General features: G+C 41.1%; 1 protein-coding gene across 1 annotated transcript; it reads left to right on the top strand.

Moving 5' to 3' along the window:
- Window positions 1-17613: 17613 nt before the first annotated feature.
- On the top strand, window positions 17614-22409 carry LOC101486191 (chymotrypsin-like protease CTRL-1). Its single transcript, XM_004570609.3, has 6 exons — window positions 17614-17677; window positions 17995-18015; window positions 18348-18501; window positions 19912-20168; window positions 20253-20374; window positions 20844-22409. Exons 1-6 carry the CDS (start codon window positions 17620-17622, stop codon window positions 21186-21188), a joined length of 957 nt encoding a protein of 318 aa, XP_004570666.1. The 5' UTR covers window positions 17614-17619; the 3' UTR covers window positions 21189-22409.
- Window positions 22410-22937: the final 528 nt, after the last annotated feature.

Here is a 22937-nt window from a genome sequence, read left to right as displayed (position 1 = left end):
GCGGGTCGCGGAGTGTGGGAGTGCCTACTGGGGTCAGCGGGGGAGCTGGCCCCAGGGAGGGGTCACCTGCCCCTCCCTTCCTTCCCTCCCCATCTCCAGCTGCCTCCCTCCTCCTGCTCCACCACAACCACCCACACATGCAGGGCCTTGGAGTAGGGGTGTGTCACCAGGGTGCAGAGGAGGCTACCCCACCCCCCCCCCCCCTCTGTCCCCTTCTGGCTGCCTCTGCCTCAATTTTATCCCACAACTTAGACATTCACATTACTCACACTCTCATTACACATACATATAGGATCTTGGGGGTGGGCACGATACACGGAGTCCAAGTTACCATCAGGGTGTACACCTCACCCCTGGCATCGTTGCCCACCTCTCAATTTTAAATACACGTAGACATTGAGGGCTATCAGGAGGGACTATGCGCTTACCTGCTGCTCTCTGGCAGGTAGCTCCATGCCCTCCTGGGTTTTAATTGCACCTTAGAACACACATGCATCAACACTACAATGAGCGGGTGGAGGGAGGTTTGGAGTCTTCTCTCACCCCCGTTCTCTGCGGCCTGCTGGAGCGGGGGGGCTAGGAGGAGTTGGCCGTCCGGCTGCGGTCTGGGGTGTGGGGCCTCCCTGCTGCTGCGGAGTCGGGGCGGTCTGCCTCTCCCCACCGCAGGGAAAAGGGTAACACCACCTGGGTCTGGGTGCGGTTCCCCCCCTCCAGGGGCAAGGGTACCTAGACCCGGTTTGTAGAGTACGCTTGGGGAGTGTGATCGTGTATACAGCGTCTCTTTATGTCTGTCTCCACGTCGGTTGAGTGTGAAGTGCACATGAGAGCATGAGGGTGGGAATGGATGTTTGTGTCTGTGTGTGCCTGTATGTCTGTGTCTATATGTCAGGTTGGGTATCAGACGCCACCTCTCTGGGGACATCTTGGGCCCTCCAAGGTTTGGAGGCCCATCTCCACCCACCACCACTTCCCCTGCCGGTGGCGGACTCCCTCAGGTGTCGGTGCACTGGTGGTTCTTTGTGTCTGGGGGTGGGCGTCCAGGTACACACCGGCTCACTCCTTGGCGGCCGCTTATTGGGGCTCGCTCGGGCCATTTCGGAGGTGGGGTGCCCTCGGCCTCTCGGCCTGGGGCTCGGTCACTCAGGCGCAGCTGGCTGCCGGCGGAGCTCACGGGCGCGTCACTGCAACTCCCCCTGGCTTCTGCTCCGCGGCTACTGAATGAGCCCTCATCTGGGACTCTCCTTAGCTCTTACTGGGACAGTGACGCAGCTGCCCCTCTGTGGGTCTTCCTTGGTCTCTTGTGTTCTGGGGGCCTCTGGATGTCTGGAGTTTTGATCTCCTCCATACCTGCTTGATACCATAAAGGACAGGGCTGTGGCTCCCCACACTCCCTAGCAGATCATTACATGGAGAAACCTTTGGAATGCAAGCATGCTGATCCACACAGGTATGTACACAGGTGCACACATGGGTATTCACAGACGCGGACTACAGCTTTCTTGGCTGCTGCCTCAAAGCACACTGTGCGCTGTCTATCTTGCATGTTGCACAATATCGTTTATTATTTAGTAACTATTGATATCTATGGCTAGCTAGTTTATTGTGATGGTGCTTTTTTTTTCTTATTATGTTGCTCTTTGTTGTTTGCTGTCTCCTCTGTTTTTTTTTCTCCATACAGGTGACCCAGGAGTTGTTGTTTTTTTTTTTCTCTCTTCCCCCCCTTCTCACCGTCTCTTCTCCCCTTTGGTTTTCTTTCTTTCTCTCCCTCTCTTTCTTTCATTCTTTCCCCCTGTCCTATCCCACAGTTATGTCTGTCCCGTTTGCAACTGAAAATAAAATAAATCCATAATTATAATAAAGGTCAATCAAATGAACCAATATGGCAAGGCCATGATGATCCACTTGGTAAAATAAATCCGCTTGGCATCTTTCTTGGCCTCAAGACAACAATTCTGATGGCTATAGATCCAAACGGGACAAAAAAAAAAAAGAAAAAAAAAAGAAAACTCAAAATACTCACGGGCAGTGTTTTCCACAAAGTCACAAATAAGGATGAAGTTGAGTTGGGTTCATTCATGACTATTTAACCAGCGCACGTGTGAGAAATATTTCCTGCTTCTGACTTTGCTAGGCCTCGACTGGTTATCGCAACGCAACCTATGAACAGACAAAGCAATAGCGCCACCTGTTGGTGAGATTTAACCCAGCACACTCCCACTCATTTCGCAGTCTGAAGGATCGGGCCCAGATGCTGCGATAGCGTCTGCCAGATGGAAGGAGAAAAAAGAAAAGAAAGAGTCCACGTGAGAGGTGGGAGGAGGCTGCATCACCAGGAAGCCTTGCTCACGCTTGTGAAAGATGTCCTGTAAGAGAGAGAGAGAGAGAGATGTTCTGATGATCTTGGCAGCTGTTTTAACTATCTGATGTAGCTGGGGTCACCGACTTTGCAGTTTCTGAACAACATCCCTGCTGAGTTTGTCAAATAGTTTTGGGGGGATAATGGTGTTGAATGCTGAGCTAAAGTCTATGAACAGCATTCTGACATAGGTGTCTTTCTTGTCCAGGTGGGAGAGGGAGAGGTGAAGAGCAGTGGAAATAGCATCCTCGGTCGACCTGTTCGGCCGGTATGCAAACTGCAGCAGATCCAGTGATCTGGTGGCATGTCACATGTGGCATGACAAGTTTCATGAAGCAGTTTATGATGATGGGGGTCAAGGTGATGGGACGGTAGTCATTAAGCACACTGAGGATTTCTTTGGCACCAGGATGATGGTGGTGGACTTGACCAATTCCTGAGTTTTGTTTTCTTTCTCTGTAAGGTGATAATGGGTTGCCTGACTCATTTAATTTAATTAATAATAGAAACATTAATAAAACCCTTTAATTCAGCCATTTGCCTCCCTGTCTCCTTTTTTCAACTGAAAACTTACTGAAAAGTTATGGTAAATGGCCTGTATCTGTATAGCGCTTTAATTAGACCGTAAGGACCCCAAAGCGCTTTACACTACAACACACACACATCACAAGCTACATTGTAGCCAGAGCTGCCCTGGAGCGCACTGACAGAGGCGAGGCTGCCGGACACTGGCGCCACCAGGCCCTCTGACCACCACCAGTAGGCAACGGGTGAAGTGTCTTGACCCTCACCTTCTTCCAACTCAACAAAAGTGCCGTCAAACGTTTGTGCTGCAGTATTTGTGTTTGTGCTGCTTCTGTGTTAAAGTTATTCATGAAAATGTAAAAGGTCACACATACACACGTTTATCCAAACCAAACAAATTTGATGTCCATCAATTGTACTACTTTTGTGCTGGTATTATTTTAAAAATATGAGAAGAAAGAAGAATCTTTTTACAGTAAGAAGGGGGCTAGTTGACTACAGATGACCTCTAGAAGCTTTGATTTATATCTCTGAAAGGATAGCAGCACAAACAACTATTTTTGCAGCATAAATGTCACAAAAACATTTGACACCACCTCTGTTGGAAAAGATGGGGAGCAAACTTCACACTCATTAAAAATCATCTATTGAGTATTTTTCTGGGTAACCGTATAGAGTTTAAATTTTCACCTCCCTCTTTCCTATTAAACCCACAGGCCGTTTTAATACCACAGAGGCATGACACCGAATGAGTCATAACTCATGCAAACATCAACAACCACCCAGAGAAAACACCATCAGTTACAAACGTTTTTGCACTGTCTTCCTCGCCTGTAAATAAACCCCAGGGGGTATTATGAAACATGATCATCCAAAATGTTCCTGAGCAGTTTCTATTTTTCATATTTTGTGCCAATTTATAAATACAGCCAGTCCAGCACTAGAAATAAGTCCTGAGCCATCAACACAGCGACCATGAATAAATCAGGAAGATGACACTCAAAGATGAGCTGATAAACAGACTCTACTGTAATAACAACGATCCACATCTGTGCTTTATGAGCTGCCTGCATCATCTTATAGACTCAAATAGAATAGCCCTTCATTGTCATGTAAAACTAAATTAAAGGTTTAGCATGCCAACTGTACAGGAGTAAAAAAAAAATAAACACATCAGGAATAAGCACCAATCAGAAGAGATGTATACAGTCAAGAGGAATACATATAAAAACAATAGAGAGGCACACACTGTTCTCATCAGTTAACAGAACCAGTTTAAGTCAAGATTTTTCTGGAGTTCAGATTCTGACAGTTGTGTACTTTTTCCCCCCCTTTAACAGGAAATAAATACAGAATAATTCGAGTCCCTGTTCATGCTGCTCAGAGTATAAAACACTTGAAAATATATTAACTTCTTATAAAATTTTTTTTTTTTTTACTTTGATTTTTATTAGGTTATTTTGACATTGTGGACATACAGTAAAGAAAATAACAAACAGACATACATATAAACAAACATAGAGTCTGGAGTTTACATATCTTTCTCCATTTATCACGTTGCAGAAAAAAAAAAAAAAGAAAACCTATTATGTTATTTCATTTGTGTCACTTCTGAATGTTTTCCACTTCCTCCATAGTATGTCGTATTTACCTCCCATCAGTCTAATGTTGAGTGTTATTTTTTCCATCTCTGAGATATCCTCTACAATACTGATCCAATCCCGCTGGGTGGGAGGATCTGGGTGTAACCACTTCTTTGTAATTGCTTTTTTTGTTGCGGCCAGAATTATTTTGACTAAATACACGTCCTCTCTTTGTATGTATTCTTTTATGTTTCCTAGATACATCACTTGGCAAGTATTTGGGAATGTATAACTCAAAATATTATCCATATTCATTTTTAAGTCTTCCCAATACTTTTTAATTTTAATGCATTTCCAGAACACATGAGAATGATCCGCTTCCATTTCTCCACACAATCTCCAACAATTTTGTAAACTTGAGGTCAGTTTGCTTTTTATTTTGGGTGTAATGAAAAAACGTGTCAAATTTTTCCAACAAAATTCCCTCCACAACGGCGAATTAGTTGTACTGTGTTGCAATTCACACATATTGAGCCATTCTTTCTCTGTTATTTTTATGGTCAGTTCGACTTCCCATTTCTTTTTAATATAGAGTGTTGAATCTTGTCTATTTTCTTCTAATGACCTATAGAAGGTGGAAATAGTTTTAAATTGTTTATGTTCATAGCAATCTTTTACTTTTCCGACAACCCCCAGTGGTTTCCCAAGCCAGTCAGATTTTATTTGTTTTGCGTAGTAGTCCCTAACTTGCAAATATCTAAAGAAATCTCTATTTTCCAATTTGTATTTGTTTTTTAGTTGTTGGAAACTCATTAGTCCTCCGTTTTTCATAAGGGTACAAACTGCTGTAATCCCTTTTAGTTCCCACTGTTTGAATGTTTGGTCCAATTGTCCTGCCTTGAAATTTTTATCATGTCTAAACCATCTGAGTATAAATAATTGTTCTTTTAACTGACATTTTTCTATTACTGTGTGCCATATGTCTAATGTAAATTTCACAATTTGATTCATTCCACTTTTATTCTTTGTCATTAAATGTTTGTCAGAGATAAAAATCTGAATGTTGTTTCCCTCGATTTCTTTCTCAATTTCCTTCCATCTTGCCTCATATTCTGGTCTACACCAACCAGCAAGTGGTCTGAGTTGGGCTGCATAAAAGTATTCCCTTAGGTTCGGCAAGGCCATCCCTCCCTTGCGCTTCGGGAGTTGCAGTGTTGTTAGTCTTATTCTGGGCTTCTTCCCACCCCAAATAAACTTTGATATCATCTTGTCCCATATTTTGAAATTTTTTTGAGATATAGGAAGTGGGAGTGACTGAAACATGTATAACAGTCTTGGGAGAACATTCATCTTTATTATTTGGATTCTTGAGTAGAAGTTTGTAGGTGTTGCCGACCACCGTTCTAGATCTTTTCTAATGTTGCCCTCCACCTGATTATAGTTTATGTCCGCCATATCTGATAATGATTTTGTCAAGGTTACGCCCAAATATTTCATGTTGTTCGAGTGCCAATTTAATTTGTATTCGTCTCTGATCTTTTGGGAGGGTATATAATTGAATGATAGAATTTGTGTTTTGGATACATTAATTTTATAGCCTGACAAGTATTCAAAGGTATGGAATAGTTGCATCAAAATTGGGAAGCACTTGTTTCGTAGAAAAATAATAACGTCATCAGCAAACAATCCAATAAGGTGTTTTTGTCCAGCAAGGGATACCCCCTCCAACTTTGAATGTTGTCGCTCTGCTTGTGCTAGTGGCTCAACATATAAAGCAAAAAGAATTGGTGACAAGACACAGCCCTGTTTTGTACCTCTATATAGCCGAATTCTATCTGTCAGACTACCATTCACCTTGATTCTAGCTGTAGGTTGATTATAGATTGTCCTTATACATTGTATTGAGCTGTCCTTAAACCCGAATTTTTCCAATACTCCAAATAGGAAGAGCCAGCTTACGCTATCAAATGCCTTTTCTTGATCTAAGCTAATTAACACAGTACTGATATTCGTTTTTTCTGCATTGTCAATAATGTGAAGGACTCTCCTTATATTGTCCTGTGCCTGACGTCCCTTGATGAATCCAGTTTGATCCACTTCTATCAGATCTGGTACAAATTTTTGGAGTCTTTTGCTAATGATCGAAGCGTACAATTTATAGTCGTTATTTAGGAGGGAAATGGGTCTATAATTCTTGCAGTATTCTTTGTTTTTTCCTTCTTTGGGTAAGATTGTTATAATAGCTTCTCCCCATGATGGTGGAGCTATTCCCTGATTCAGAGTCCAGTTGAAGCAAGATAGAAGAAGTGGCTTGAGTTCTTCTTTGAAAACTTTGTAAAATTCAGCCTGAAAGCCATCGCTTCCTGGGGCTTTATTTGTTTTTTGTTCGGCAATAACTGTATCTAGTTCCTTATCTGTAATCTGTGAAATCAGTAACTTGTTTTGGGTATCTCCTATGGAGGGCAGATCCAGCGGGTCAAGAAAATTTTTTATTGTCTCAAGGTCTGCGGCTGCCGGTTGTGAATACAGTCTCGTGTAATATTTTTTAAATTCATTTTCTATCTCATTAGGCATATAGTGTAATTTGTTACTATCCAAATTTCTTACTTTATCAATAATCCTTGATCTCTGCTTTTTACGCAGTCTACTGGCAAGTATTTTAGTTGCTTTGGGCCCTGATTCGTAATAGGTTTGTTGCATATACCTAGCCTTTTTTTCTACTTCTTCTTTTAGTAATTCATCAATTTGGTTTCTGATGTCTGATATTTCTTCTAGAATTTCTGGATTTTTAAGTAGTTTATGTTCCCTCTCCAGATGTTTAAGTTTTTCTATCAAATTTTTATATAGGGCCAGTCGCGCTTTTTTTGTGCTGCTGTTAGGGCTATGAGTTTTCCCCTTAAGACTGCCTTTAATGCATCCCAAAGTATAGTTGGGCTCACATCTCCGGTATCATTGTCTTCTATATACATTTTTATATCTTCTTTAATTTTCTTAACATGTTCATCCCTATTTAAAATACCCAAATTAAGTCTCCATGCTGTATGTATTTTCCTATTATCGAGACTGATTTCTAGACTAATCAAACTATGGTCTGAGACATCTGCCACACCTATTTTACAATCTGTAACATTATGAAGTTCTTCAATATTAATTAGAAAATAATCAATTCTCGAATATGTGGCATGAGGTGCAGAGTAGTGGGTGTAGTCCCTGGTTTGAGGATTACGTGTTCTCCATACATCAATCAGTCCCACCTCTTGTAATATTGTATTCATAAAATTAGACAAACGATGTTTACATGTTGCAGCACTGGTAGTGTCAATATCCCGATTTAGCACAGCATTGTAATCCCCTGCACATATCACCAGACTTTCAGATTCTTGTGTCACTAAATTGAATAAATCTTTGTAATCACTTTTCTTACTTCCTGGTGGGGCGCAGATATTAACCAGGGTAACTAGTTTATTTTCCAATTTCCCTTTAATTAGTAAGTATCTACCCTCTTTATCAGACACTTCTTATAAAATAATATATCTCATGGTGTTGTAAACTATTTAGTGACAAATACAGCACATAGTGTTTGTACCATTATTAACAAAGAGGAAAAAACACATGAGCCACATTAGCTGTTTTTGCAGCAGCTCGAATGTGTCTACAAAACATTAGTTTTTAAAAGAAATATTTATTTATTTTATTTTAAAAAATGCATTTTAGCTGTGCTGTAGTTATGTTTTTCACTGTATTCATTTACTCTTCGGGGACTGTACCATCAACTCAAACTGTAACAGCAGACTCAAGAATCAGGTGACATTTCAGTGCAGCTCGTTTCCAGCTTCATCGCTCTGCAGGAGATCCTCACGGGTTTGTTTGTCTGCTGGTCTTTGTGTTAGAAGCAACAGAGACGACATTAAACAGTAAACTGGTTCTTATGTAATGCTTTTCTACTGTGAGCACTCAGAGTGAGCCCTTTACACAACTTGCCTCATTCAAACATTCACACCAGCACTTTTTCTGTGAGCTTTTTGTCTAACATTTAGACTCCAATGACTGCATCTGAGAGCAACTTGGGCTAAGTATCTTCCCCGAAAATATTTAGGATGCAGACTGGAGCCAACCCTCCCATTAGTAGGGAACCTGCTCTACCCCCACAGCTACAACCACCCCAAACAGTAAAATCAATGCAGTTGCTACAATCACTGCAATCACTATGGCTGCTATCTGTCCAACACGCCACTTTTCTCTCTCCATGTTCCCTCCAACATCCCTGTTTTCTCTCTCAGTGTTTCCTCCACCCGAGGTATCTTTAGTAGTCTGTTCCACCCGGACACTGATGGAGCTCCGCTTGTTTCTTGTTCTCCTCGTTCCGACAAAACACTCATATCTGCCCGCATCATTGAAGGTGACATTCTTAAGAATCACTGAAACGTCTCCATTCTTCATGTCCGGGTCTCTCAGCTTCACCCGGCCTTTGTAACACGGATGCTGATATTTTTCATAGGAGCGCTGCTCTCTGTAGTACCACACGTAGTCTGTCAGCTCAGGTCTGCTCCACTCCAGCAGCTCGATGGGAGCATCTGTAAAACCCCAACACTGGAGAGTGACGTCCTCTCCCTGCTTCACTGTGATCACCTCATCCGGATCTAAACCACAACAGAAGAACAGTCATTAGTGCTTCAGCTCAAAGAAAACTACAGGGAAAAACCCAAAAAGGTCAAAGTGTTTCATATGTGATGAGTGGACACACAGACACATCCAACATCCAGGTGAGACTGAAATCACGCAGATCTGCTGAAAGTAATTTAAACTCTAGCCAAACATTTGTGCTTGCACACAGGGCTGGAATGGGACAAAACCTAAATCATAAAAGGAGGCTAACCCAGAGAGAATGTATTTGTAACTTATATTAATTTCAAACAATAACAGACCATGTTGATCATATTCTAATAATCCAGCTGAAACGCACATAACCAAGAGTGAAAATATAATATATGTAAATGTGTGATCAGTGTGATCAGTTCACACATGTAAATAGTCTGCTACTAAGAAGCTGAGGTATACATCATCTACAGCAATCTGAGAAGTGTCACAAAATTATAAATGAATAAATAAAATTATCTGCCCTCACTTGATGCACTCCAAGATATTTTCGTCCGTCACACGAGTGTCGTTTCAATCAACCATTCAACGCTGAAAACCACAAAGTAGTGAATCACAAAGCGAAACTCCAAAGACGTGTGACAGGATGACTCAGCAACAGGTGAAAACACATTCTGGGAATCCGAGCACAGAGCGCAGACCTACCGCAGGTTACACTCGTTACCTGCATGTTTACATTCATTTTTCATTCATGTTCATTTATCGTGTCTGACGAATGTTTTCGTAAACTTTGAGAAAGTTCACGAAAACACGCAGATCTGCTGAATTTCGTAAACTTTGCTGAAGCATTTCGTAAATATTTCAGCAAAGTTTACGAAAACAGTCGTTCCTCACCGATGATGATGATGAACTGGCAGGTCTGTTACCGACAGCTAATATCTGCGTCCACACATGAAGCGAGCAGAACAGAAGCCGAAAGTGGACCGCATCCTCCAACTGCAAGGATGGCGCAAAAATAAATAATAATAATAAAAAAAACACACACGCATATCAACCAGTTCCTATTTGTTTACCTTTTGATAGTGAAGTCCAAATCATCAAAAAGAAAAAGAAAACAGATATGAGCCACATTCCTGTAGTTTAAGTGATTCCAGCGCAATCGCTTAAAGAAAGTACGTATTGGTGCGTGCAGGGTCCAAATATCGCAATGTCGATACCAACTCTTGTACAGATACGGATCAATGAGATCGACACTTTAGATGCGATGTCATCGAAGAGGAGACCCGACTGTGTGTGCAAGAACCGCTGCTTTCACAAGTCACAGAGCCGCTGCAGTTTGTTCCTCCGCCTTTCTTTTGTTTGGATTGTTGTACTGTCACGTGACTCATGCAGTGTCGGGCAAACAAGTAGCGTCAACTATTACACTATTACACTATTACACTTTGGGAGTGAGAACGTATTAGCCTGAAAACACGTGACGATGTGAAACTACACTCCAAGATGAGCCGAGTGCCTCTGACACCTGGGGACAGAAAGAGAGGAGGATCCGAAATCATGTAGCTAATGTACCATTGTCACACAGACAGAGGACAAAACATCAAGAAAGCCCTTTATTGTCACTGTACAGGAATTAGATTGGTTGGAAAAAAACTTTGTAAAGATATCCTCTCCCTCCATCTATCTAAACTACTAAGAATCCGACATATGCATCGTCTGCAGCAGTGTGAGGAAAGGAAGTGTCACAAAATTACAAACAAATAGCTGAACTACTTCATAAAGTCAGTATGCCCTCACAAGATGCACTCCCAGATGCCAAAGTTGTTTCAATTATTAGTTTATTAATCCAGTTTGGCAAGCAATATCATTAATTTTATGATTGGAAAGGTCCGGGGTTTGAATCCACTGAGCTGCCCAGAGGTACCCCTGAGCAAGGTACTGTCTCTAGACACTGCGCCCTGAGCGCTGGATTGGTGGCTGCGCACTGCTTCACTGAGTGAATGGGTTAAATGCAGAGAGGAATGTCCCTACACGATTAATAAAGGATAGTTTATTAATCCCAGAGGAAAGTATGTGAGCACAGTTGCTCCAATAAATTAGAACAGTAACAAACAAGGTAAAGTGCCTGTAGTGGCAATTCCTTTTGTTCGACCAACCAAACATCCCACAATTAAAAATCCACAAACCACTGCTGCACTGAGATAATATTTCGTACGCAGGCCCACCCCAGGACATGCTGGTCCTATACCAGTCTCTTTATTTATAGAAACAAAATGGCCCTGCAGCTCTTACTGACTAATGTAACAAGGTAACATCAAACAAACAAAACATTGAAACAAATATTAACCTACAAATAAACTTGTAAATAAACCCCAAAATATAAGTAAACTAACAACAAACTTTAACTAATTTCAAAATAATAAAAATAAAGAACAAATAGCTCCAACAGTGCCAACATCCCTGCTTCCAGACTTGGTTGTACTTTGCTTGCACGTGTATTAATGTTTCAGAGATGCAACAACCATTTCCTGATGTGAAACAAAGAGCGGAACAGGACTGTGGTTATCTTTCATGAATGCTGCGGAAACAAGCCGACTCCTGAAAATGAACTGTGTCCACATGTCTTTGTTTCCATTCTGTCCCTGGAGAGTGACCCAGTTGTTCATTAACATGAACTCATGTTCACCACTTCCAGAAATGAAAGTAATGCAAGCACAGCAAACATCTACTTAAGAAGCCGTTTGTCTTCATGTCAGTGTTTAAGACAATCAGGAATCTTAACCACCCACAGCACTGGATACAAATAAAAAAAAGAGGAGTCAAACATGTGCAGGTCTATTCTTTACTTTTGTGATTTCTGTGTCAGCTGAGGTCTTTTGTTGCTATAAAACCAACGACTTGATCAGTTGTGTTTCTGTTGTTTTGAAATATTTGTATTTGTCTCCTTTTTGCTAAACAGCATCATACCAGCTAACCAGGCCCATGAAGTGGAGGTTAAATAAAGCTGTGATGTATAAAGCTGCTTTTCAGCTGGTTAACAAGAGAGTGGAGAAGAAATCGAACTTTGTATATAAATAAGACTGAGCACGCATCAGTACAACCCGTCTACTTCTTCCTTCTTCTCTCATTAGGGATCGCCACAGCAGATCATCTGCCTCCATCTCACCCCATCTCTACCATCCCCCTCTAACGTGCCAACACTGCTGATTTTCTTTGGCGAACAGAAATCCAAATACATTTCAGTTTTAAATGTCTAATGGGATGAAAAATGAAAATGAAAATAAATTTCAGTAGAAATACCACAAGGAATTATCAACACTGATATAAGGCACAGTCATACATGAACAAATGAACAAATGTTAACAGTCTGTAGTTGATTAGATATTCATTTTCATCCAGTTGTCCAGTTCAAGTTAGCGGAGGGTGATAGAGTTGTGGCTGGAGCCTGTACAATTCCCCAGTTTCAGGGAGTCTTCAGGAGGCACATGTAGACTCTGCCCTGAAGCAGCAAACACACAGGAGAAAAACACAGTGGGCACATCTTAGTTTCACTTTGAAAGGTCTGCAAACAAACGATGAATGAAGCCGAAATATAAATGTGCCAGCTTTGACTACTGATGGGACACCCAGCTGATTTCAAAGAGTCCTTGATGGTTAGTACCCACATCTTTGGTGTGACAGGAATGACTCATTTAACCCACATGAGCCCATCACAACCGTTAACAACAGGCAAGTGAAACTGTGTGAACACCTCAGGCCTGTTAGGGACACGACCCTCTCAGTGATGTCACAGCTAAATGGAGACGGCCCCATCAGTTACAGAAAGCATTGGCACTGTTCTTCCTCATTTTTAGATAAAGCTACGGACGGAATAAAAAAACTAAACACAACAATAGCCATCAACCTCCTGACGAATTTCTATTTTTCATATTTTGTGCCATTTTTGTAAATACAGCAAACCAAACACTAAGAATAAGATCGGAGCCATCGGCACAGCGTCAATGAATAAATCAGGAAGATGATACTACAAGATGAGCTGACAGCGTGTCACATGGTAAGGAGGATCCAAAATCACTGACACCCACACAGAGGACAAAACATGAAGAAATCCTATCAGTGCCTAGAAAATGTCCATCTGAGTACCAGATCTATAGAAGCCAACACGACCCTGCAGGCTGTGTAAAGGTGTCACAGAGACTATCCAGCACATAAGATGCAAGCTAGGACAGCGTACGACCAAGTGGCTGGGAGAGATTACAGGAACGTCTGAACTCCTAATGCCCAAAAATCCATCTGGGAAGGATGATGTGAAATTTTTCTTTCTTTAGTGAATCTTACATTTGGAATCAACATGAAAACACAATCACTGCTTTGTGAAACAATTACATTTCTCTGTAAAAGCCTCACAATGAATAACAACAACAGGGCCGTGCAGAGAGGTTTAAAGGGGCGGGTGCTCAAAGTTAAAAAGGGGCACATTGAACCAGGCTGAATAACAACAACACACATTCATCAAGAATCTAATATGGGCAACACGGCAAAGCAAACGTCGCCAACGTTTTACCTGATGGGTACATGGTAAATGGCATTTGTATAGCGCTTTTCTAGTCCTTAAGGACCCCAAAGCGCTTTACACTACATTCAGTCATCCACACATTCACACACAGGCAATAGCAAGCTACATTGTAGCCACAGCCACCCTGGGGTGCACTGACAGAGGTGAGGCTGCCGGACACTGGCGCCACCGGGCCCTCTGACCACCACCAGTAGGCAAACATGGGGTTAGTATCTTACCCAAGGATATTTGGCATGCAGCCAGGAGGCAGCCTGGGATCGAACCACCGACCTTCTGATTAGTGGCTGACCTGCTCTGCCACCTGAGCTACAGCCACAGTACAGTGTTGCTGTTGAGGGGTTTCTGCTGCTCCTGCTGCTGATAGTGCTGGAGGGCAGGGCTGTGTTGATCTGAGACTGTAGACAGTAAAAAGTCCACAGGAGAGATGGTAGCTGATTAAACAAGTATCATGAGATAATAACTAAATGCAAAGATTGGTGACAGCGCTTGGAACCATAAGGCAACAAAAAACTGTGAGAAATAATTTAGGCTCTGCCTGTGAATCACTCTTTGCTTCTCTTCTTCCTTCCATCCCATCATTTCATATATCACTCTCCACTTGCTGTCTATCTGAGAACAAGGGACAACTTGCTATTGCAATAAACTATAATCTAATTATCCACACCTAACAACTCCAGCACTTAATCTATAATAAAATGATGACAGAAAAATGTTATAGCCCTGCCTTTAGTAGCCTCACACAGCTCCTACTGTTTCCTCCTCATGTCCTTACCAGCCATGTCTGCACAATGTTATATCATGAGTAATATTTTTTTTAAAAATCCATCTAAATAAAACACACACATGCACGCACACACACATTAAAATAATAATAATAATAATTTTTTTTTTTTAAAAAGTTGCCTCAACAAAAGGGCACTTTGGGCACCCATCAGGAAAGGGGCGGGTGCTCAAGCCCCTCTAGCCCCCCCCCCCTGCACGTGCCTGAAATAGCAAACAGCCATCCTAAATTCAACTCAGTGCAGTTACATTCCTCTGACTGTGGGTGATTCTGGGCTTCTGCTGACACCTGGTGGATACACTACAAAGTTTACAAAAATCATTTAAACACATCATTTAAACTGTATGTCATATTCCTAATGTTTTTTCATTATATCATATCATGTTTATCACTGTGAGCAGCTTTGTCTTTGTGTTTTGTCTTATAGATCATTAAATATGAGTGTGATCTCACGTTCTCTTTAACGCTCCTTTAGCATTATGCTGCCTATATTCCCTCCACTGTCTACAGATGAACACTCTTCAAGTCCTGTTTTTGTCTCTAGTTCTTGGGTCTACAGGTGAGTGAAAGAGCATTCTTACATTTTTATTCTTTAATGGTATTTCTGTTGAAAAGGGTTCATGTTATTCATCGTCTCATCAGTGTTGCTAATGAGTGATAAAGGTGCAGTAGGCCTCTCTTCAGTACCAACAAAGTATGGTTCTAGACTGAGATGTGAAAAAACAAAACTGACACTGCAGAGCGACTGACCAACATTGCAGAGGACACAATAAGATAAACGAGGCTGCAGCGACTCACAGAAACATAGAAGCCAAACTCAAATTCAGTTTTATTTATATATCACAAAACAACAACAGGGGCCTCAAAGCACTTTATATTGTGAGGTAAAGACTCTACAGTAATAACAATGATTCCCATCTGTGGTTTGTTTGTCTCTGAGCTTTGTGTCAGAAGCAACAGAGACGACACTAATCAGTAACCAGTAAACTGGTTCTTATGTAATGCTTTCCTACTCTATCTGAGCATTCAAAGCCCGTTACACGCCCACCTTATTCACTCATTCACACCAGCACTTTTTCTATGTAAGCCTTCTATCTGATGATGGGAGTTGACAGTTTTTGTTAGCTTGCAGAATGATCTTTTTCTTGAAATCTCATCTGTGTGAACATGGTCAACAACAAGTAGCCTAATGCTGTTAGACCTGTTTTATTGGCCTGACAGTGTCTGCGTGTTTCAGCGAAGCTGAACACAACATGGAGATTATTGTTTTACTTTTCACAGAATAAATTTTTTAAAACACAAACTCTTGGACACAGTTCACACGGCTCTTATACTGCAAGTCAAACCTTCTTTGGAGTATTGGAGGAGAAAGTGAGTAACTCTGCAGGGACCTGGTGGACAAAGGTGATAATGACACATTAACCCTTTAAGACCTACCATAGAACCAAGTCCGCCAGAGCTTATATTATATTTTTACATGCTGTGGAGCCATTTTTGGGAGCATTTCAAGTTGCTATACATCAATACAACCATTATAGCCCAAACTTTAATAATATGTCTGCATTAAGTGCATAGAAATTACATAAATTGCAAGAAAATGCAATAAACTACAAAAACATTGAAAATCGTTTTTGTTTTTTTAATATATATTTCTAGTTAGAGAAATTTAAGAGGCTTATCCCTCAAAACTGTAAATACAAAAAAGTTGCACAAAATAGTTTCCTACCACAGGAAATTTATTTTGAGTGTCATCATAGTTTTATTTTTGAAATACACCAATTTTTATATACTGCAGGAAAAACGAAAATAAATATTATACTGCAAATTTGCAAAAAGCAGCATATGCATCAAAATAAACTATTTCCAGCAGTGCAATATGAGTCCTAAGCATCCCAGAAACGACACAGAAAGGCATAAAGTCAAAGATAACTTTTAAAAACACCAGTATAGCCTCAATAGTTCACGATGACATCTATTCTAACGTAGGAAGTGTTATGAACAGCTGATCGGATCAGCAAAGCGTGTTTCTGGAATATTATGTTACCCACCACCTGCTTTTCCCTGTGTGGATAAGTAATGTCTGTGTGGCACTGAATTTAAATCAGTCACACAGTCATTTATGAGGCAACATAATGAAGCTCTGTTAGCACCATTATACTGTCTCACTCTTATTTTCTCACCTTTGCAGCTTGTTGTCTTTGTAACAGCTGTTCTCTTACTCATCTGCCTCCCTCCTGCTTCTTGGTGTGTATGTGTGTGTGTGTGTCTGCCTCCCTCCTCTAGAAGTGGCTGTTCTTTAGTGGTATGTAACCTGCACCTCTCCTCGTCATACTTCATCAAATTGTTATGTTACTCAGTCAGTGCGGTGGCTGCTTCACTGTTTAAACTTTCTCTCGGTTCACTTTTAGCTGTTGACCTGCCTGTTAGTCACAGACACCCACCTGCTGTGCTGAAGATCCAGTTGTGAGAGCCAGCCTGCTGTTCTTAAACCCACTAAGAGCAGAAATCCTGTGAGCAGAGTGGGCTGGTCACTAAACCAAATCAGAGGAAAGACAAAAAAGAAACCTGTCTGACGGCTCGCTGATACAAGCAAATAAAATGTATCGCCAACTGCTGCACCTGTAACAGACCGAAAACCAAAACAAAGATACGACATGTGGGACACAAAAATGAGAAATACATAAATCAACAATCTTCTTATTGTGTGTGTGAGTGAGAGAGTGTCACAAATATGTGATAATGAGGGTGTTGAAGCTGCAGCGACACCCCCCAGAAGCCTGAAGGTAGACAGAGGTGAAACGGGGACAACCGGGCCCCAAGAGTACCAAAGGCCCGACAAATAACCGGATTATTTGTAACCTAAAAAGTGTCATCTGTGCCTTAAAATGTGCGTGACATATCCCAAAAATATGAGACCGTCAGTGACAGTAACAAACTGATCAGGTCTGATTGCAGTCTGCTGTGTGGGGACTTTCACCTGCTACTGTAGGGTCTACCTTACAGTAGCAGGTGACTGTTGTTGATTTGGGGCTGTATAAATAAAACTGAACCTGCATCATGCTTAACTGCGGTCAAAAAGCACAAAGACCAACGAGTCTGACTGGATTCTTTGGTGGGGCCCTGATGACTGCTAGGAACAGGCGGAGCTGGACATAAATTTGACATATTTAAAGTCTAAGATGACCTGAAAGAGGTGCAGTTAACCATGGCTCTCCAACAGTTTGTGTGCTGCTTCACTGTGGTGATCGTTTTCTTCTGCAAAGGTGAGAAAATTATTTGATTGGTTGTTCTCTTTCTATAAAGCAAAGACATGTCACTTAAAGATGAACTGGTAGGTTAATGTTTAAAGGTTTTATGTCAAAATTATCAACATCATCAATGAAAAGTTGAAGTTTGTCTCAGAAAAGATGCAGATTTTCTTAAAAGCTGTTTTAAATATAGAAACTAGACCTAAAGATCTACAATCCCCTCCCCCTAAAAAGTGTTGTGTTTAGTGTGATCAGTTCTTCAAGTTCGAAGAAAGCAGTCAGTGCTTACTTTCACAGGTTTAACAGGTTTGTCTGTGTGTTCTCATTTCCAGGTTGTCACTCACAGCAGCCCAGTAAGCATCCAAAGACATTTGAACCTTGTCTTCCTTCTGCCAGCTGTACAGTAATGAGCACATATAAAACTGTGATGTCCACATTTGAGTGTGCTGACTTTGGTTTTTCTATAAACTGTGATGTGATTTTGTTCAGTAAAATCTTCCAGTTTTCTGACACAGAGGAGGAACATTTGTGGATCACATGTAAACCACAGTCTAATGTTAAAATAACAGCCACATGAATGTCACTGCTCAGGATCTCCCAGCAGAGCATTGATCAGTGTTATCTCTCTGAGTGGTTTTAATGTGGTGGCTGATCTGTTTAGCTGTGCTCTCTCTTCTCTTGTCAGCATGTGGCAGAAGTGCTGTGAACAGCAGCAGCATCACAGGAGTTCGTGACGCTGCACCAGGAAGTTGGCCCTGGTTCGCTGCTGTAAACACTTATTCTGCAGGGTCTCTGATCACCGACCAGTGGGTGCTGACAGTTGCATCCTCCGTACCAACGTGAGTCACTGCTGCAAGTTTACACTTTGTTGAGGAGTAATATGATGATGAAGGTGAAGTGCAATATTTATGTGCACTAGAGATGTTTTTTTTTAATATTTCCTCACTTCTTTTAACATTTAAAAACAACAGCTGTTACACAAATTGCTGAACTGCAAAGTACAGAGTTGTCTGCACAACAATCAAACCAGATGTCACATTAATTTAATTTAATCCTGTCGTGTTATTCAATTATACGCTGTACGATTCATAACCACACTTTATTTTCTTGTTCTTGCTCTGCCCACATATAACATAACATTCTATACAAAAACACACTGGTCTCGCCCTCTAGCTGCCATCAGCCTAACTACACTGACCGGCTGCATTAACATCTACTGTACAATGCAATTACACCACACATCCAAGTAATTGTTTTTTCGGAGCATTGGTTTGTCAAAGATATGCTGTCACATGAAAATATTGATCATTCTGTCCATTCATGTCAGAAGATGGTTAGCTTAGCATAAAGTTTTTAAACGGGGAACCTGCAGCTAATAAATACAACTACGCACCTCTGTAAGGCTCATTAACGAACACATGCTGGGAAAGACTCAGTCACACAGTCAATTGTTTTGTGAGTTTTCTTTGTGTGCAGGCTGTGATCAGCTGACCTCACGTCACAGTCGCTGCTCACTTCAAAAACATATAAACAGATTTACATGAGTTACATGAGCTCTGCGGCTGATAGCCAAACCCTGCACTCTGTAATGTCAGCATTCAAAAGAGAACTTAAGGATTGGCATAAATTGACTTTGGTGTCTGCACTCTAACACTGACCACGCTCTGCACCAGCCCAACACAGAGCAGCTCTGTAACCTTCACCACAGTCCTGCAAACTAACCAGTTTAACCTGAACTAATCTGATGCTTTCATGCAACCTTTGAAAAACACAGAATTATCAGCAGCACAATCACTGATCCAAGATCTGATTTTAGAAACTCATGAATGAATCATAAAGATGTAAGTTACATATCCGGACATGTTGGAAAAAGTTCCTGCTTTAAAAAAGTATCACACACAGTTTGTGTGTTTGCTGATGTTTGTTGAGCTTGCTCCTCTACAAACACTAGATCTCCATGCAGCACCTGAAATATAAACTTACTCAGTGTTATGGATGAATCTGACCATCAGAGTTAATTACTCATTTATGTAGTGCGCCAGCAGGTTCAACCACCTGAGCGCACACACACACACACACACACACACACACACACACACACACACACACACACACACACACACACACACACACACACACACATACATGACAAAGGGCTGAAAGGAAAAAGGAAACTCGTGACATTGACTGCTTTGCTCTGTGACAATGATCAACATGAGGCACAATAAAAATATCTGTTGTGTGTGAAGGGATTACAGTAGCATGGTGGTCTTGCTGGGCAGCAACAGGGTGTTAGATCCAGACCCAAATAAAGTGAGGCTGAACGTGATAAACGCCACCTGCCATCCCGGATTCAACTCGTCGACTCGTGAGAACAATATTTGTCTTCTGAAGCTGTCGGCTCCTGTGAATTTCACAGACTACATTCAGCCGATCTGCTTGGCCTCAGAAAACAGCACTTTCAACAATGAGACCAGCAGCTGGGCCATCGGCTTTGGTGACATTGGTAAATCATAAAATATTTATTTGATTTTACAGCATTATGTTGGAGTCTTTAGAAAAGCTTGATGTTTAAATTCTCTCCAAACAGAGGCATTGAGATATAACCTGCAGGAGGCAAAAGTATCAGTAGTGGGAAACGATGTGTGCAAAGCCAGATTTCCATGGATCCCAGACAGCATCATCTGTACTAGAGAGACGAATTCATGTTGGGTGACCACAACTTTATTTACTATAATCTGTTGTTGACTGTCACTGAGATAATCTCATCTTTACTCACACTTTGGTTTACTTGTTTTACTGTCGTTGTCTATAAATATTCATATTCATATTTAATCAAAGGTCTTTTTTTCTTTAAAAAAAAAACTAATTTATTTAATGAAACTGATTCCTTTAAAAGAGCTGTCTGAAACTTTCTGTCTGTGGAATCGTCACTTTCATTTGCACCAAAGCAGCTGAAATGGATTCACAGTGGTTCATGTTTCCTAACTGGACAGACTGACATCGATTAAGTTTTACTGACTGTGATATACTGTGATGATCAACTACTCCCTTAATTTATTTGAGCAGTTTGCAACAAAACTACCAACAAAGTTAAAACTTTCTCAGGTGAAAAAGGTCAACTTCTAAGAGTTACACATCTGTATCTGTCCTAATAACTTTCATCACTGTCTTTCCACAGGATAAACTTGGAGCGCCACTCATGACTCAGAGTAAATCAGTCTGGCTCCAGAGTGGAGTTTTCACAGTGCCTGGATGTACTGCATCTCCTTCAGTCTACACTCCTGTGTCTCAGTACCAGAAATGGATCAGCGACACAGTTACAGGGACACCACCAGGCTTTGTTACCTTCACCTCCCCACACAGTTCATTACAAACCACTGCTCCTCCTACTGCCCCTCCCACTTCTCCGACATGTGTGGGTGTGTTTTGCAGTGGGGAAAACCTGATCCACTTCACTCACTTCTCCTCTCTGTGTGTTCTCGTTGTGTTGCTCCATGTGTTTGCTGGAACTTTTGGAAACTAGATCAACACATTTACTCAAGTTTAATACAAACATGAAGAACATGTCTTAACCAGGTAGAAGAGCTTTGCAATAGCATAAAGACATCATCCTGCCCCTCAGATGGAGTCCCAACCCATTTTCTAAAAAAGATTATTAAGGTAGTCAGTCCTGACATTTTAACTATTTTTAATAGCAGTCTCAGCTCTGGAGTAGAACCAACTGGATACAAGCACGCTGTAGTGCAGCCAGTACTTGATTATTCTGTTCTTGTTCATTTTAGACCTGTCTCCAAGCTACCATTTCTGTCAAAAAATTCTAGGAAGGATTGTATTTGAGCATCTGCAATCCTTTCTAAACAGTCATAATATTTTTGAGAAGTTCCAGTCGGGCTTCAAAACCCACCACAGCACAGAAACTGCCCTCTTAAAAATGCTTAATGATATTTTATTAATCACTGACTCAGGAGACCCAGCTGTGCTCCTGCTCCTAGACTTAACTGCAGCCTTTGATACTGTTGACCACAGCATTCTGATCTCCCGTTTAGCGCAATGTGGTATCAAAGGTATCCCCTTGGAATGGTTTAGGTCGTACCTCTCCAAGAGGACTTTTTCCGTGAGCCTTGATGATTTTATTTCTTCCCCAGCTCTTTTTACTTGTGGTGTCCCGCAGGGATCCGTATTAGGCCCAATTCTTTTTTCAATCTATATGTTGCCCCTAGGCCTAATCTTTAGGAAGCATAACATCTGCTTTCACTCATATGCCGATAACACCCAGATTTATCTTCGGTTTAATAAAAACACCTCTACGCCCATGGAATCGTTAGTCAAATGTCCCGACGAAGTTAAAACCTGGATGGCCTCAAATTTTCTTGCCTTCAACGAGGATAAAACAGAGGTAATTATTTTTGGACCAAGCGGTAATTTCAATGCCCCAGATTTGGACTTATGCAACCTAAAATGTGCTGTTAAAACGCATGTAAAAAACCTGGGGGTTTTCTTGGATAGCAAACTTACATTTGAGAAACAAATTAATTCAGTTGTCCAGCGGTCCTTTTTTAAATTAAGGCTCCTATCCAAAGTGAGATCTTTTCTATCCTATAGAAACTTGGAATGAGCAATTCATGCGTTTGTTTTATCTCAACGGGGTTACTCCAATTCACTTTATGTGGGTGTCAGTCAGTCCAGCTTGGCCCGGCTCCAACTTGTACAGAATGCTGCAGCTCGCCTTTTGACTCGTGTGACGAAACACCAACATATTACTCCGGTGCTTGCTTCCCTTCATTGGCTTCCAGTGCGTTTTAGAATTAAATTAAAAATCTTACTTTTAACTTATAAAGTGCTAAATGGCCAGGCACCGGATTATTTGTCTGACCTTGTGCAGCTGTATACGCCCTCTAGAGCCCTTCGATCAAGTGATCACCTACTCCTTACTTTACATAAGTCTAGAATGGTAGAGGATATCGCGCATTTGCGGTTGTGGCACCGAAAATGTGGAACAATCTACCTCTCCACATTAGAAAGGCCCCAACTGTTACTCTTTTTAAATCGCATCTTAAAACATATTTTTTTACTCTGGCTTTCAAAACTGTAGGGGAGTTACCAATTCTTTTATCCTAATCTGTTTTTAATTTTTATCTGTTGTTGTTATTAATGCCACTGTTTAATTGTTATGTTGTACAGCACTGTTGTTATTAAATGTGCTTTATAAATGAATAAATGAAATGAAATGAAATGTATATTTATAGTAATTATAATATGGGAACATTTCCAA

Source organism: Maylandia zebra, unplaced genomic scaffold, assembly GCF_041146795.1.
Source record: "Maylandia zebra isolate NMK-2024a unplaced genomic scaffold, Mzebra_GT3a scaffold02, whole genome shotgun sequence".
Taxonomy (NCBI): Eukaryota; Metazoa; Chordata; class Actinopteri; order Cichliformes; family Cichlidae; genus Maylandia; species Maylandia zebra.
The sequence above is the reverse complement of the archived record's forward strand: the minus strand, read 5'-3'. Positions and strand labels throughout refer to the sequence as shown.

What these genes read in the sequence shown, in the direction of transcription:
- LOC101486191 (XM_004570609.3), top strand. Translation starts at nt 17,620, where the DNA reads ATGGCTCTCCAACAGTTTGTGTGCTGCTTCACTGTGGTGATCGTTTTC. An exon ending in CATCGGCTTTGGTGACATTG is followed by an intron (nt 20,169 to 20,252) that starts GTAAATCATAAA and finishes CTCTCCAAACAG; the next exon opens with AGGCATTGAGATATAACCTG. An exon ending in GAGAGACGAATTCATGTTGG is followed by an intron (nt 20,375 to 20,843) that starts GTGACCACAACT and finishes GTCTTTCCACAG; the next exon opens with GATAAACTTGGAGCGCCACT.